The 18,053-nt window shown below is 44.7% G+C and overlaps 1 protein-coding gene across 2 annotated transcripts in view; it reads right to left on the bottom strand.

Moving 5' to 3' along the window:
- YWHAE (tyrosine 3-monooxygenase/tryptophan 5-monooxygenase activation protein epsilon) overlaps positions 1–18,053 on the bottom strand; it is a 43,307-nt gene that overhangs the window by 2,999 nt on the left and 22,255 nt on the right. Inside the window, exons 3-6 of one of the 2 annotated variants that reach the window (XM_075904501.2) lie at positions 12,437–12,543; positions 10,339–10,545; positions 8,459–8,595; positions 311–357 (exon numbers count right to left, since the gene is read on the bottom strand). In XM_075904501.2, the coding sequence (XP_075760616.1) occupies positions 350–357; positions 8,459–8,595; positions 10,339–10,545; positions 12,437–12,543 (459 nt within the window). In that variant the 3' untranslated portion in view covers positions 311–349. The remainder of the gene's footprint in view (positions 1–310; positions 358–8,458; positions 8,596–10,338; positions 10,546–12,436; positions 12,544–18,053) is intronic. The other variant, XM_075904499.2, reaches the window with a different exon arrangement.

Below are 18,053 nucleotides of genomic sequence, written 5' to 3'. Positions count from 1 at the left end.
GATTAAGATGTACAGAAGGCGCAAACATGCTCCAACAAGCACACTTACGCAAATACTATAAAACAGGCCACAGGGAAAGTACTTTTCATGCCCAAGTATCCAAATATCTATCCAGTCCAGTCACAAAATTCCTAGGTCAGTTATGTCCGGTGTGGGTAGGGGAAACAGGTTGGGAAAGGGTGGAACAGTGCTAGTTTTGGAATGGAATCAGATACAAGCAATTTATCAGCTTCAGGATAGTGGTGGGCAAAGCATTAGTGAGAGGAAAACGGACATTGAAAAACTGCACTGAGCACGATGGAGGACTTACAAAGTAGAATTTTTAGGAAATGAACAGTTGGACTTTCCTTTAGGAATCTACACAGCAGGAAAGAAGGGGAGAACAGGAATCATATGAAAGACATTACAAGCATGAAAATAAATTAACAGCTTGGATATGACGTTAAAAGATACAAGATGGGAGAGCTATAGAAGCCCATTAACACCAAGATTGTTACGGAACAGTGATACAGAATCTACAGATTTCAATCAGAAAGGAACAATCAGTTAAAGCCAAACTATAACTGCAGGCTTATTGGCTAACTGATTGATTAGACAGGATTAGCCATTACAGTAAAATAAGGGCCCGCTTTTTAAAAGGTGCCTCAGATGTACACACACAGGTAAATACGCCCTATGCTCTTTGTAAACAACAGTACAAAACCAGTGCCCACATGAACGGGCTCACAAGCAAATACTATCCGTCAAAAAACTGATTTTACAAAAATTCTAGATTTGGCAGAGTTGCTAAAATATGCAGCAATGTCAGAAAAATCCAAGTCAAAATAAGGAGTCTTAACAACAGTATTTCACATTTACAATGGGCCTTAGAAGAAATGGGGAGGTTTCACAGAGGCGCTCTGGGGAGTTGGGGGAAATGCAGATATCTGGGGCCCCCCATGTAGCCCTCTCCAGTATCCCCCCAATAGAACAGGGTTCTTACAGGGATTTCTTCACTGCTATTCCTGGGGGAAATCTTATTGTTACTATGTGTATTGACATATTTTGTTTAAAAATGTTAACAAGTAACTGAAATTGGAGTGACTTGTGCTATTTTGACAAATATGCAGAATTTTGAAATGTGCACAATGTAATTTTTTGGCACAGAATCTCTCCATGGAGTATCCTACTTGGGGGGAGGGGGGGAAAAGAGAGATGACTCCCCATTTATAATTACATTTTGAGACCCATCAGTGAATTTTTAATCCATTTACTACGTCCAAAATTAATCTGATTCTTGGATTTGTAGGAAGTGTTGGACTAGGTATTGCACAATGATTTCATTAAAAATAGAGTACTACATCCACAGACAGGCCAATTTTCAAGAGGTTACAAATGCAAGTAATATTTGTCTGAAGTAGTGAAGCACAGAAGTAGGGATCTCAGACCCCAAGTGAAGGTGGTGTATTGACTGATGTAAGAACAGGGCCTCAAGAAGTCTTCAAGGTTGTTACTTGCCAAGGGAGGGGGGCAATTTGAAGTGTTAATAGTCTAACACTCCCAATCATCGCTACAGTGTTTGATAAATATCTGCAAATAAAAAAATCCACTAGTCAAATTCAATTCTAATAAATATAGTTTGCGAACCTGCCATTTTCTATTCTCTAGTTCGAATTACGCATACAGGGGTGGTTTAGATCGCTTAAGCACAATAAGGATGTGAAGAGGCAGGTAATCATACATGATTAGTCAATAAGGGAACCTCTGTACCAGCTCATGCCCCTGCAGCAGCTACCCGCACTGTGGCTCTGCAGTTAACCACAGGAGGAGCTGGGCTGACTGCAGGAAGAAGCTGCTCCCAAAGCACTCAAACCCCAGGCTCCTGGGCAGTCTCCCTCTGTCTCCCTGCCCGGTTCCCTCTCATGCAGTGCAGGGAAACCCAGGGGCAGAGCCACAGATTCTGGTGCCTCGGTCTCTCCCCAGCACCCAAATTCCTCATTCTTGGCTGAATGTTTCCCTGCCTGCCTCAACACCACCCCCCTCCATCCCGCCGTTTCCCCATCCCCACACTGCTGCCTCTATCGGGAGGGGGAAGGTGGCCCCATGAAGATGGTGCTGGGGGGGGGGGGGGGGAAATCAGCTTTTAAGCCTGCTACCCTCAGCACCAGCTACCGTCTCCCCCCACCCCCTTTAATACAGAGGCAGCAAGGTGGAGAGGGACAAGTAGTTGACTACTCGCTTACACCCCTAAAGCACAAAACTGGTTTAACAATCACACCAGGCAAGCCACAGGTTAAGTTGAGGGAAAAAAGTCAGTTGGGACAGGAAGAGCATTTTGGCACAGCTCTGATGGCATGGAACCAGGAAGCAGAAGCCCTAATCAAGTATTGGGCAACAAAAACTAAACATACTAACATGAACAATTTGCACTGGCAGGGAGAGGAACCAAGTGACCTACTGTAAATAGTTTTTTCGGTCTGATTTCTATGGATTCTACTAAACACATTTTAATGAACTTTCACAGAAGCTATGCTTAGTTCAGTGTATGTGACACTGCGCTGGTACCTCACAGCAGCAAGGCAAACTTCAAAAGATCCCTGACGCTGATCACACTTGGTTCTGTCATACTAAAGGAAAAGGATGGCACACCGAATCCCTGGGAAGACTGCTTTCCCCAGTGAGTGTGATACACTAGCTGTACAGATTAGGGATGGGATAGCGTAAATGTTAACCCTTTAAACTGATGAGCCCAAGCTGACGGGTTAGCCTTCACAGTTATATCCAAGTTCCTGCCTCTCCACCCCCAGCTGCCTGTAATACAGAGGCTGTAGCAGCAGGGAGTGGGGGAGGGTTCCCTGGGAGCTGGTGTTCTCAGAGTCACCTTCCCTGCCCTCCCCGCCCCTCGGTGTATAAACATGTAACCACTGAAAATTTAAATGGTTACCTGTTTACAAAAAAGGCTCTAACATCCCTAGTACAGAGCCATAAGCTTGAACATGCATGTCAGTTATAATGCTCTGAAAGCCACCATTCCAATCTCCCCATCCCCCCATTTGCTAATTCCTAAAAAAATGTCAACTGGACATGTGGACCCCTTTGCAAATCTTACAGGGTGAAAAGTGACTGCTCTAGGAACACAAAGGAGTAGGATGTGCGCTCCTTGTGAGACCTGACATCTGGACCTAAGGTTACTTGGGGAGAAGGGCAGAGGCGAGTCCATGGTTCCTTGCACTTGTTCTGAAAGTGTCAAGACTGCAAGGAAGAAGAGAGTGATATGGACCAAGATTAATGATCTAGCCAAATAAGTTATTTACACACAACTGGGAGGTCCTTTGGAGTGAGTGGTGCCTATCTGTACTCCACTCGCGGGTACGCATGCACACCATGCACTTAAAAATAACAGTGATAGAAATGTAGCCGTGTTAGTCTGGGGTAGTTGAAGCAAAATGCAGGACAATGTAGCACTTTAAAGACTAACAAGATGGTTTATTAGATGATGAGCTTTCGTGGGCCAGAAAGCTCATCATCTAATAAACCATCTTGTTAGTCTTTAAAGTGCTACATTGACCTGCATTTTGCTTAAAAATAACAAGTCTTCCAAGCAGCATCCCTTGGTCCATGCCTGTGTCCTCATTCTCTGCAACAAGGGTAGAAGCATGAACCTCTATAAAGTTTCTTTTCTACCACAAAGGAGCCAAAGCAGGGGTGGAGGGGGATGGCAGCTAGTGGAATACAGAAAGGGACCACAGATCTCAAGGCAGGGGGCCACTCCACACTGCTCACTCCCCCTTTAATCAGTTAACGGGTTAAACATTACATACAACCAGTTAAATTAAATGGTCTTTTGCATCCCCGCGCCCAGTTACTAGTAAGCAACGTTTATTTCTTCACGTGCTGGTTCCTATGTCTATTCTCCATGTGTGAGTGGCAAGCAGACTCCAGGAGAAAGGGGTGCCACGATGCAGGCAGTACAGACATAATGGAAACCTGCTGATTCCACCCTTGGAAGAGGCTTGGGCCAAAGTGCTGCTGTAACTCTAGGTTGCCCCCTTAAAAAGTCCAACACAAGCACATCTCAAATAGAGGGCACTGATCCTGTTTCTGCTCTAGCCAACTGCTCCCAGGTAGGGAGATGCAGAGACAGCAAAGGAATGTAGAACCAGAAAGCCACTTCGAGTCTAGGCAGTCAATGGTTATTTGTTGCTGTAGCAAACCAATCAGTGATTTCTTACCAGGCTTGTTCCATGTAGGTTGAACACCAATGTTTGGTCTGACTTTGCATTCTTTCAATCTCTGCTACTCGCTGAAAGCATGAAGCTTAAGAACTTTGGTAAGTGAATTAATTTGAGAGACTCAAGTTATCTTCAGGATCTATTTCGCATGGAGGCGAAGGGGCTCCTCTGTATGAAAGATATGACTGGAATATGCTGGCCATGAGTAACCCCAAGTTAGAAAGTAGACAAGTTAGGGGTCTTCAAATCACCAGGTCCTGATGAAGGGATAGCTGATGATTGGGGGAAGGGATAGCTCAGTGGTTTGTGCATTGGCCTGCTAAACCCAGGGTTGTGAGTTCAACCCTTGCGGAGGCCATTTAGGGATTTGGGGCAAAAATTTGTCAGGGATGGTACTTGGTCCTGCTGCGAAGGCAGGGGACTGGACTCAATGACCTTTCAAGGTCCCTTCCAGCTCTAGGAGATAGCCACATGTGGCTAACTGGTTGAGTGTGGCTACTTTGCTATAGCAGTAATCACTATAGCGGCGACTGGTTGGACACCAAGATGCTAGAGGGCGAAATGGGCTAGATTGATTCGAGTGAGGAGGCAGTCTAAAATTGCAGGAACACCTGCCAACTCAGATAACTGATTCTGTTGCATCCACATAAGTAACAGTGAATTTAAGAGGTTACTGCTTGGATGTTTCTATGGCTGCTTGCCCTCCCCCTCCCCCTGCAATCGGGGGCAGGGTGCAAGTACAAGAACAGTGCCCCCTTGCTGAACAAAATGTACCCCTACTCCAAAAAGAGCGGAGAACCGTGTTGCCAGCGTATGACATGCAACTCCAGCTGGTTCCATAACTGCTTCATTCCCCAGGAACTGCTCTGTTGGTCCAGTCGACTGCAGGATATCCAAAAAGCCTGTGCTGCATATCTGGGCCTTCTAACGGAATATGAAGTTCTGCTGCCATCTACTGCAAAAGTGCCACGGCAATATCAGCAATCTGGTGGGAATGACGACGCTAGGGGAAAATGCCTCACCAAGTGAGAGTATGCCTATCGAAACTAGCTCACTTGAAAGTTTGTCTGGATGAACCTCCCCACTTAAATTCTGGGCACGGATTTCAGCCAATGGGAAGGCTGGAGCTGGCTTCCTCAGTGGTACCGCCAGAGCTGGTAAGCAGCAGCTGTGGCTCAGATGAATTACAGAAGTAGTTCTCCTCAAGGTTATATCAACTAAGGCCGCGTTTCTCAAACTGTGGATCCCGACCCCCGGTGGGGTCACAAGCAACTTAGAGGGGGGTCGCAGTATCACACAGTTTAAGAATCCCTGATCTAAGGTGTCCCTGAGAAGGACTAGGCACAAAAGCAAGAGATTATGGGTCCAGGAGAACAAAGACACCCCCTGGACCAATATGAGTCTCAGACAGTCCAGGAATATGAGAGGTCCAGTTGCTGGATGTCAGATCCCTGGCCATGTCAGACTTAACAGTTAATGGGTCTCTACAGTTCAGGCTAGTACCAGGGAGAAAGAGCACCTCATTTGGAGCTCGTGATCATTATTGGCAATTGTCAGTACTTCAAGAAAAGTTAAAGCTCACAACTAGCACTTGTGTTTGGTACCAAGGCTAGTACCACTACAGCTTTACTCCTGCACGTTTTGCCTTCATGTCAGGAGACTTCAACACTTAAGTCCTTGGCACCTCCTCTCGAAAATCTTCCAGGTGGGGACGCTTCGTCTTCAAGCAGGCTTTGAGGGGGATCTGATTTCATGCCTGTAAAGCATCCCTAGTTTCATGAGAAGCTTGAGACAGTGATTTATTCTAATACAGCTCCTGCTTCAGAGCTCATGCTCCGAGGATGTACTTGCTTGAGGCTCACAACTAAGGTAAAGGGGGAGTCTCCGCAGAGTGGATTTGACCGTAGGCGTCATGGCTCTCTCCCTGAAAAGCTTCAACATGGAGCTCCCGTCGCTCTTTACTCTGAGATGAGAAGGAAGTGACAGATCAATACTGCACTCGACTGAGCTATGAGCAACCAGAAGGCACCAAAGGTAGCTGTCACTTACGAGGGGCAAAGGCAGGAACCAGTTTTTGAATCCGAGAATACTGTGCAGAGTGCTACTCCCAAAAGTCAGCACAGAAGGTCCAAAGGTAGAGAACAAACCAAGCTAAAGTATATACAAACCCAAGCTACCTACTGGAATGAAGACACGGAGAGTTTCAGAGACAGAACTGCAGTTCAGCCCATGCGGTGGTAAGAGAACTGAAGAGGTAGGTCAGTCCGCACCCTCTATCTTCAGTGCAGAGTAGGAGAAGAAATAGAGTGCAGGGACTGACCAATAGATGCGCCTGGCAAGCTTTTCCAGCTGCATGTACATGTAGCAAGTGACCCTTCTTCCTCAGAATACTGTCAATACAGAACCAAGGCTCATTTCAGAAGCAAATGCTCCACATACAGGAGACATCAACTCTAAGTGGCACTGAACCCTGCTAGAATAAATGCAAACCCTGCATATGTCTCCTGTTACAACTATGTGGGTGAAATCAGACATTATGCTCTTGAAAGAGCTCACTCAGAAAAAGGAAAATAGACACAGTCACCCACCGGTGAACACTAAGTACAGAGTGACTGCTTTGTAATCTTCCAATGCTCTTCCTCAGGAGATATCTGCAGAACACCTCCAAAAAGACAAGCGTGGGGGCTTGTATTCATAACTCTGCTAGACCAGAAAAGTCGGACCTGACACTGGTCATTGCGCCATTTATAACACACCACACCACCTGCTACCCTTTATTTATTCACCTAAAAGCATTTCTGGAAAATATAAGCTCCAGTTGCCCACTTCATTTCAAGTGGCCACCTCCACCACATTAACCCTTCTGCTTAACCTGTGTCAGCCTATATTTAGCTCAGACATACCACTTCCTTCCACTGAACGAAAGATATCCCATACCTTCCAACAAAAAACTGGACCTGTAAAAGGTATTACCTCTCCTACCATGTCTCATATCAGGGGACCAACAGGATAGAATGCCACTGCAAGCAACTCATTAAAAATGGAATCTGGCTAGGATATCATGATAAACCTTTCTAATCCTTGTGAAAAGAACTGGATGGATATGCAATGCTCCCCAACTGATCAACAGTCTACACACAAGCACAATGCTGGTGGGGCATTCATTTAATTTTTTTAAAGGGAGTATAACCACCAAATGAATCACTACCATCACTGCAAGTAACATTTACTCATTCATCTATGAATGAAGTCATTTGCTATGAATCCAACTGCCTGTGGAGATATTAAAGATGATCTACAAAAGGAAATAAGGAGGCTTGTGTTTGGGTTTTTTTGTTTTAACTAATGTAGGAGATAACCAGGAACTTCAGGGAGAAAAGGAAGAAGATTCATTTTCCTGATAGAAATTCAGATCTGCTCAGGCAAACTATAGACAACTTTTTAGAACAGTGTTTCTTAAACTTTTTAAGACCGAGGAACATCAAACAATTTTTTTTTTAAATGAGGAACACCAAGCATTTGTTGTTGAGAAAAAAAGGTTGGTGGGGAAAAAGAGTTGGGGGAGGGAGGGGAAGTGGGGTTTAGAGGGAAAAAAGTAGCCTGCCCCTTTAAGGGCAGCCATTTTGAATTCTGTTCTCCATAGCACCCCACCACTGCTTCGGAACACAGTTTAAGAAACACTGCTTTGGGGGAGCCAAGAGTCTTGTACATGATAAACAAACAAAGTTTGGTAGCACTTTAAAGATTAACAAAACATGTAGATGGTATCAGGAGCTTTCATGGGCACAGCCCATGATCATCTGAAGAAGTGGGCTGTGCCCACGAAAGCTCATGATACCATCTACATGTTTTGTTAGTCTAGAAAGTGCTACCAGACTTTGTTGTAAGTTTATAGACAACTCAAAATAAAAGCATTAAAGATTAAAGCTCATTAAATGCAAGAACTTCTGCTCTCAAAAGGGTTATTTCTGAAACCAATATTTTAGTTTAATAGGGAAAAAACCCCTCCTAAGGATTCAACGCATCAGCCCTTCAGTTAAGCCCCCAGTGTACTCTAGTCATTTAATCTCCATGAAGTCATCCAACATAAGAAGGGAAGACAAATACATTATCAGGTGTAAGGAAAGCACAAAAAATATGCACTAATCCAAATCCACCCCACACCTACATGCTTGCAAGTCTCCTTAACAGCTTGACTTTTTGGGGCAATAAACTGGGGAGCAGCATTTTAGAGCAAGACTACTCACCATCACCCTGCATATCTGAAGTCCATAGTGTCAGGTTATCACGTAACAACTGCATGATAAGTGTAGAGTCCTTATAACTTTCTTCGCTCAATGTATCCAGTTCTGCAATAGCATCATCAAAAGCTGCTTTTGCCAACCTACAAATATCAGATTAATACATAAGAGATCATAAAATAAACTCCTATAAAACAGTATGGAGCTTAGTTTATTTCATTGTACAAACACTTTTTTAATTCTGTTAGACACTTATAGCTTTTAGGTAAAATTTTCAAAAAGCACTTAAATACTTAGGAGCTGAAGTCCCCCTGACTTTCTAAGTCACTTGGATATTATGCCACCAGGAGACACTGGCAAGTAGCAGGGCCTATGCTCCTGTGTCTCAGCCAACTCCAACTGAACATAGGGAGAAGAGAGTTAGTGAGCGAGGGTTCACTTAGAGCACCTGCCAGCTGGGAAGAGGACGGGTAAGCTGCCACAGCCAGAATACAGCATGTGGTTCCTGGGAGAAGATGAAAGGCAGAAGAGCAGCAAGAGGATTCTTAGTTGACATCCCTGATCCATGAAGGAGGTACCTGCTGTCCTTAAGTCAGAGAGCCAAAGGTGAGGGCTGGAGGTAGGGAAACAGCAGAGAAGCACATCTGCTTACATCTCTGCACCAAAAAGCTGGAGTCGGGAATGAGGGATGCTCCCTAGATGAAGATGAGCTCTCAACAGAGAGAGGCTGTGCACATTCCTACTAGGAAGAGTGGAGCTACATTCTAAAAGGAAGGCGTAAGGTGGCTGTCCGACTGGTGTTGAGAAAGAGAATAAAGAAAACTTATTTACTTGTTCCCATAACATAAGAACTAGGAGGTCACCAAATGAAAGTAATAGGTGGCAGGCTTAAAAACAAACAACTACTATTTCTTCACGCAGTGCACAGTCAACCTGGATGTTGAAGACCAGGACTAACAGGATTCAAAAAGAACTAGAAAATTCACGGGGGATAGGTCTATCACTGGCTATTAGCCAGCATGGTTAGGAATGGTGTCCACAGCCTGTCAAAAGCTGGGAGTAGGTGACAGGGCTGGAATCACTTGGGGACATCTAGCACTGGTCACTGTTGGAAAACAGGATACTGGACTAGATAAACCTTTGGTCTGACCCAGTATGGCCGTTCTTATGTTCAGAGAGACAGACAGAGGAGGAGTGTGACAGCGATGTATGGCACAACAGAGGGACAAAATGCCTGGGGGTTTTACGACTTCTTGCATGGAGGTGATAAATGGACTATGGGGCGGGATGTTCTGCATCATTTCTGCAGTGTTATCGTACACAGCCCTCCATAGAACCAATTGAAGTAGGAGGGCATGAAGTGAGAGTTACCGGAATTCACAGGTTGTGCAGAATGGTGCTACAGCCAAGGACACCCTCTTACACGCTATACCCCACAGTATATTGGAAACAAAGACCCATTGATTCCTTTATAATAAAAGCTTGAAAACAGATTAAGTAGCCTTAAATTGTAATGGCTTTAAGTATTCACCTCTGAGTTCAGATATTTATAGAAGTATTATGTTGCCACTGTTTTGTTACTTTTGTCTTCTCAAAAATAATCTTCTCCCAAATAAATTAATGTTTCTGGACTTCTAGTTCATTCAGGAGTTGGTGAGCATTCAAGATGATGCACAAGACAGAGGCTTAACACTATGATGTTTCAGAGCTTCTCTTCAGTGCCTATGTGGTTAGTTAGAAAGCTTTTCAGCTCATGCAGCAGAAATCAAGGAAACCCAGCACACTGCTCAAAAAGCATCATTATTCAAATTCACACATGTGGTACACTGTAGGTGGTTGTATTTTTCTTTTAAAGAAAGCTTCCAGCCTCCTCAGACATTACTTACCTGCAGGCACGATCAGGGGAATTAAGAATTTCATAGTAGAATACAGAGAAGTTGAGAGCAAGACCTAAGCGGATGGGGTGTGTTGGCGGAAGTTCTGTCATTGCAATATCACTAGCAGCTTTATAAGCCACCAGGCTATTCTCTGCAGCCTCCTTCCTGTCATTTCCTGTGGCAAACTCAGCCAGGTACCTGTGGTAGTCCCCTTTCCTGAAAGGGTAAAGAGCAAAAACAGTCAGGATTCGTTGATTTCACATTAACTGTTGGAAAATAAATCCAGTTAAATCTTGATGAGATTCACTTAGTATCATTCATGGAGGCCTGATCTACCCCTGACACTTAAAGTTAACTGAATTACATCATTCGGGGTGTGAAAAATTTTGCACTGTGTGATGTAGGTAGGTCAGCCTAATGCGTATTGAAAATGCAATTATGTCAATGGAAAAATTTTTTTACCTCTTCTTCCCCCCATCCCCCCGCCGCATGGAATGGATTTACTACAGCAATGCAAAACCCCCTTCTGTCATTTTAGAATAAGTCTACACTACACAGTGCTCAATTCCTGCTCTGGGATTGACAATTGATTCAGGTGTCCATGCTGACATTAACTACCTCTGATGTCATAAATGATATGCTGATTTATCTACATATTCCGTTAGGAGTGTATGGCTCTGCCTTCGGATGGTTTCATTTCTCCAGTTCATAGGTAACACTAGGCAACGCTCTTCTGTCCATAGGGCTCATGTGCAAGATTTTACTGTATCATTCTCCCTAGTCAACACAGCTAACAGAAGGGTTATCATGTGATCAGGCTTAAAGTTCTTTCACAGCATGCTGATGGCACTGTTACCTAATTCCATCTCACTTAATCCAAACTAAGTCAGATACACACGTAACATTATATATTACTGAGTATTCCTGAAAGGCCATGACAGTATGAAAATGAAGTAAAACAAATTCAAGAATAAACTTTGCTGATTTTTGCAAACCACCTATGCTCACAGCAAGTTGCCTCCTTCCCAGAAGTGCCCCTCAAAGGCTATGTAGGTGAGTAAGAAGAAAATGTATAGTGAATTAAGACTGGAAAAGTTATTAACAATCATAAAAACTATGTGAATGTTTACAACAATTAAATTACAACAAAACAGAAAAAATACCTTAAATATAGGTGTGTAGAATTGAGTGGTAACAAAATTTCATAGAATTATACGTTATTCAAGAAAAGTCTATCATAATTAGCAGCTATCATGATGGATATGTACAACAGGTCTGAACTAAAATTAGACGTTCAATTTTAATGGTGCATTCCTTGATTTAAATAACTAGAAGTGAAACCTAGTTTTTATGTATTACACACATTTTACAGAGAAAGCACTGAACAGTTTGGCCCGTTCGTTTGCGGCTCACGGGTGGGAGACAAAACAAAAAAAGTCAATATAATGGTCTTCTGTCGATACGTGTTTTAGTAGTTAAATTCCTGGACTGTCATTGCTCATTAAAGGTGCTGTCATATGGGGGGAAATCAGGTAAATATTTCATTTTAATAGCAGAACTGATTTAAATGGAACCTGTGGGTTATGTAGTCTTGCCTTAATCTTTGTATTTATGCCCAGCAGTGCGAAAGAAGCTATTTGCATATATATTTGAATGTATGTACAACCACACTTAAGTTGCAGCTCTCTGCATGTGCTGTTAAGTATCACTGTGCTTCCCAGGGCTTCCAAAGTTGAGTAGCCTTGAATGGATTACTAATGGGGGAATAAAGCCTTTCATTCTTGTCCAAGACCAGTTTCAAGTATACAGGTATTGTTTCCACAGGAGCACTGTTTAATGCTCTTAATACAGTTTTCTAGTTGGCAGGCATCTGAATGAAAATGTACAATCAATGGAACTCATGGCAAGGCCTGAGCACAATGACCAAACCATCATCTTCTTAAAGTAGGCAAATCAGTAGGACAATGTGGAGATGCTGTACCTATTCCATATCTGCACAATTTTAATCTCTGGGATTGGTCAATGTCATTTACCAGTACTGAATTCACGGCAACATTTTGTACAAACTGCAAGGACGGCACTTGTCCAAAAATCATAAGTCACCTACATTTTATAATAGAAAACCTTGGACTCGCCCGTGTTAGCTGCTGGAATGAGGTGTTTGTCCAGTACATCCAGAATGTCACAACAGATTAATTTCAGCTCAGTTTCAACCTTGGAGGAAAAAACAAATATTAGCAAAGATGATTTAATAATATAAGAGGGATACAAGAAATATTCAATCCCAAATGCTGAAAACAGAAGTAATCATCCAATTTACGTAACATTTGTATATGGGAGTCCAACTTCTATTGGACAGTATTAAGAGTCCTGAAGCTTCATCCAACAGTTAAAATAAAAAAGAGGGGAGAAGAGGCAGAAAGTTTCTAACTACAGCAAAGAAGTTCTCAATATGTTATATCATTTTTGTTTTTAAAAGTGACCTCAGGGCTGGTCTTCTCTTGGCACAGGTATGTATTTAAGAGTGGTACATAAATGTTAACTAGGTTCAGGGAGGCTCATCACACAGCGAATAGTAAATAGGCAGCTAGAGGACTGAATTCTTGGTTATAGAGGATGCAGGCAGGAAGTAAATTCTAACACTACAATGTTCAAATCTATACTGTGCTCATGAGAGAATCAGCAGAATTCACAGGTACAGGGGGAGGAGATGGTAATAGATAGCTAGCACCCATATCATACAAGCAACAGTCTTTATAACCTGATTACATAAAAGGCTGCATAAAAGATGACAACTTACCTGTAATTGTTTCTCTGGAGATATTTTGCAAGATCACCTAGACTAGGTGTTAAGCTTCCTTTTGCAAGACTGGTACAACTCCCCTAGCTCTTCACTTTTTTTTTTTAAACCACACATTATGGCAGGTAGCTGCAATGAGGGACCGTATAAGCCAGCTACCCTACTGGTCATAACATGGCACCCTTTCAGGTTAATACCACCCTCAAAGCATTCAATAATTTCTACTGATTCTTGGAGCTTTGCTTTATAAAGAAAAGCCAACTGAAAGTCAAGATAAAAGATACCAGAGGGCAGAACCAAATGCAAGAGAAACAAAGCCAAAAAAGGTAACCTGAGAAGTATGAGAGAAGCTTAAGAGATATTCCAAAAGAAAACAGGAGTGCAGCAGCAACAGGAAGCACTCAAAGTGAAGAACAGCAGCAAAGGCACAGGGTGACAAAGTTTACTTAATTACAAGACAGTCTGCTGCAACATCTATAATTCTTCTGTTGTAGCAAATCTCTGTAAGGTATTTCCTTTGTAGCAATTCGATATAATCACAAACATGACAAAGCAAAGATTATGTTATGCTGTATTTATTGGGCCCATCTTGCAGGGCTGGGTGGTCTTCCATTATGATTTGAAGGCTGACAAAGCTAGGCTGTGTAAGTAAAAGGAGGGAAGAAAAATTCTAAAAGCCAGGGAACCCTCTCTCACTGCAGCCTACTTTGAGCCCTTTTCGTTATTTTTGCAGAATCAGCTCAGAGATGAGCAAGGGAAGGGAAGTATTGGCTGCAAACCTGAAGATAGAAGGCAATCTGGGTAAAAGTGATCATGAAATGACAATTCTGTAGGGAAAGCGTGGAGGTGAGAGCGCCTGTTCGTTCGACAGCAGCAGCTCGAAGCCTCTAGTCAAATAATCTTTACGCCCCAAAAGGTCCAGAATCTTGGCCTCATTCTCCGGGGCAAGGCCTGGCCGTCCCAGGTGCTCTCTGGCTCAGTGTCAGCCACATCAGCAGTGGATGGGTGGGTGAAGAGGTGTTCTTAACCTCTTTGGAGCACAAAGGAGCACCACTCAACCCCTTTGGCTGTGGGAGCAATAAGCACTGGGGTTTGCCATAACTCCTTAGTAAGAGTTTGAACAAGTTTAATGAGGCCCTTCAGGCAAGGGAACGTCCACTATTCCTCCACCACCTCTTTGGCCTGGAGGTTGAGGCTCTGAGCCACTCACTGAATCAGCTCTTGGCGGTGGGCCCCTACAGCCTATGGACAGAGGACAAAAAGGTGTCTGCAAAGACACTGTCTGGGGACGAGGACAATGCCACAAGGAGAGCAGAATCTTCCTGTCCCATAGGGTCTCAAGACATCCACATGCGGTGGCTGGTCAGGGAAGGGTGTTAGAAGTGGGGGTGCCAAACGCACTTGCTAACTGTGGCCTACATCATACCTCCAGTGCAGAAGGAGGGGCTGAAGCTACTGAGGCGGCAGATGGAAGCACTCGGGTGGAGAGTACAACAGAGGTAGCTCTGGAGGATGACCTTGCTCTTGGCGCTGATTGGACACTGATGGGAGTCCAGAAGGGCCACTGCATAGGAACCGGCCACTGTGGAAGCCATCACTGCGCCAGGACTGCGGCTGCATCAGAACGGTGGTGCCAGGAGCAGGAGCAATGCCGGGAGCTCCTGGACACAAAGGACTTAGCTTCAGAGTCGGACACACATTTTAACTCTGACCCCTCGAGGGGTGAGCAGAGCCAGATAGTGCCAGTGAGCAATACTGCCATGCCAGCTCACAGCCGAGTGCTTTCCATGGTGCCAACTGTGCTCAAGATGTTCCCAGTGCCGGAACCAGGAGGCGGCAGCATATGGTGTGCTGCAAACAGTGCCACAGGTCTCACTGCTGATGGTGCTGCAGGGGCTGGAGTGGAAGATCCAAGAGGTGGTGAGGAAGCTGGCCTTGTCAGTCACACGGATAGTGGGGGCAGCTGTGACTCAGAGCCGGTGTTGTAAATGTGACGAGGTCCCGAGCAGCCTCGAAAGTAACTAGTGTGGCAGGAAGATCCAAATCCTCTTCTACCATCAATGGCTCTGGACAGTCCACCAACACCGACTCAACAGCCCCACCCAAAGTACTGGAATCAAAAGTGCCAGGGCGAAGGGACCCAGCCTGGCCAGGCTCAGCATGGTGAGGGCAGACTCTGGCTTTCCTACATCTCTTGGAAGGAGGCCAACGCCAGTTGGTTCTCTTCTTCCATGGTATCGGGGAGCGAGACCAGGACTGGGGTGGACAAGTCCATCCTATGAGAAGTAGGTCAGCCCAATTCCTCCCCTCATCTGGGTGTGGCACCAAAACCAGTGCATCCATAGAGCTTAAGCAGAGCCCTGGGGCTGTGGCCCAAGTGCCAACTCTGTAAGAAGTTAGCCACTGATCTCTCTCCCTCTTAGTTCTCAGCTTAAACTTCCTGCAAATATTGTACTGATCTTGCAAAGGACCTTCTGCCAGGCACTTCAGGCAAGTAGCATGTGACTCACCTTTGGGAATATGCTTTCAACACTTGGCACGCTGTTTGAAGCCCTGGGGCTGCTGCATGCCCCAAGAGCACAAGCCAGCAAGAGGGAGAAACCACTGCAAACTCACTAAATTAGAACACAAAAAGGCTAATCTACCCTACTAATGTACTAGAATTACTAGAACTATCAACACTAGAGACTAGTGACTTGTAAAGCAGGTGGTCAGAAGCTCCAACAGTCTTCCAGCGACCATCATTGGCGGAAAGAAGGATCTGAGCGGGCATCAAGGCAGCAGGGGTACATGTACAGTCATGGGTGCACCACTTCAGGGGCTCCACAGCCAACCCTATGGGTACCGCTAGGAAACATCTTCCAATGACCACAGCGAGCACACCCGTTGGAATGCACATAAGCAATCACTGGAAGACAAACTAGCCACATCCAAGGGACAGTAATAATTTGTTTGTAGCAGGGCACGAAATGCATCTTAGAGGGAGGATCTTTGTCTAGCCTAGGGAGAAACAAACTCCTGCCACTGACCTACCTGGTCCAATGTTATGGGCTGTAGTTGGGCAGAGTGGCAGCCCATTGTCCCAGAGGGGGAGAAGCCTGTCAGAGCCCTACTGGGCTACACAGCATGTGTGACAGGGGTCTGGTAAGAGACGTAGGATACTGCTACTGTGCTTCATTGACAAGAGTCTGCCCAGGTGCCTTCACCCTTTAAATCAGGGGTGGGGAACCTTTTTGGGGGTTGAGGCCACTGACAATCAGTTGGGGACCACACACACCACCTCACTGATGTGGCAGAAAGACACTCCCCAACATTCCCTTTGCACACCCGAGTATAGGGGGAGGGACCAGGCTAGTGGATTTTGTGTAGGTCTGATCTAGGCAAGCCAGAGGCCGGATCCAGCCCTCAGGCCTTAGGTTCCCCCACCCCTGCTTTAGATGGATGTTGAATTCTATTTAGTGGCTCGCCCGTGGTCTGCCATGCCAGCTGTCTGCACAGGGCTGGCACAGCACACAGAGGGAACACACTTGCAGCTACACCTCTACAAACATCTAACCACACTAAAAACTGCTGAGTGGAGAGCCAACACGGTAGGTAGCTGCTTATACTGAGGCTGCTGGAAGCTGTCTCCCATAAAATAAAAGTGGCTGTCTAATGGTTGTGGCAAATGGTTTTTGAATCCTGAATCCCAGTACTAAACAGCTGTGTGTTCCAAGATACTCAATATTGTTGGAATGTTTTGCCTATATAGTACAGGTTAGACCTCCCTGGTCTGAGACCTGAGCGGTCCCAAACCAAGGAGTTTGCTGGACCAGAGGAAGTCAATTCTTTCCCCTGCTGGCCACCAGCCCACTCCTGGGCCCTCTTCTCCAGCTGTGAGGCTCCCCAGCCACTGCTGGCCCACCCATACTGCCAGAGCAGAGAGTCCTGGTTTTGGGAGGTTCAACCTGTACTTGTAACGCACCCATAATATGCCATGCTGCTGTGAGGAATATGTTGGGAAAAGGATTGTTGCAAATGGGAAAGATAGTTCAATATGTAAACAACATCTTAGTCAATAAAACAAAAGAAGCACGAAGAGTTAGGGCAGCAGTTTTAGGTTGCTGTCAAGTATGATTTGAAACTTAACCCTTCTAAATCCTAAATCAAAAGGAGAGAAGTATAGCATCTTGGAATCACGCAATTCAGGAAGAAATAGATCAGTAGATAAGGAGAGAATAAAGTCTATAGTTCACCTTTGGATGACAATAGATAAAAAGACCACACTAGACCTTGACAGAAAAAGCAACCAGAGCATGGGGAGAGGCGGGTGGGGAGACAAAGCTTTAAAAAGAAATTAATGGAAACGCTTACTTTGACCACCCCTAAAAGAGAGTTCACCTCTTGAAAAAAAAAAATAGTTAAAAAATTGTGTTGTTTGTATGACTACTCAGGACACTGGTGCTGGGCAAAAACCTGTGTGTATTATAACAGGGTGTTAACAGCTCCAAAAAAAATTTGGAATCCACGAGCCAACTGAACACTACACAAAACCCAATAGAGCAAGTACAGTAACTGTTAAAAGCCATCATGCTCTGGGAAGGCTACTAAATCAGGAAATTTTATCCAAAGGGCATGTAAAGTGAACAAGGCTATACAATGGGTTTCTGCTCAATTGGTCATCCTGAAAAGCTAACACATCTGTATGGGCCCCTGATCTTAAACCGTCAGGGACACATTTGAGCCGCAGGAGACCACTTCGATTAATAGCTAATTGGGGAAACAGTTTGGATCGTGAGTGGCAGTTCATATTATGAATAGGGATGTGAAAGCTTAAGCAGTTAACCAGTGGGCCCGGGCGCTCCACAGGCAGGGGCTGCCCCAAATGGGATGCTGGAGTAGGCAAGTGAAGGGAGGTGCTGCTCTGGCCCAGCAGCTAGGGGAA

This window comes from Pelodiscus sinensis, chromosome 21 (genome assembly GCF_052426305.1).
Source record: "Pelodiscus sinensis isolate ZL-2025 chromosome 21, ASM5242630v1, whole genome shotgun sequence".
NCBI classification, from domain to species: domain Eukaryota; kingdom Metazoa; phylum Chordata; order Testudines; family Trionychidae; genus Pelodiscus; species Pelodiscus sinensis.
The sequence above is the reverse complement of the archived record's forward strand: the minus strand, read 5'-3'. Positions and strand labels throughout refer to the sequence as shown.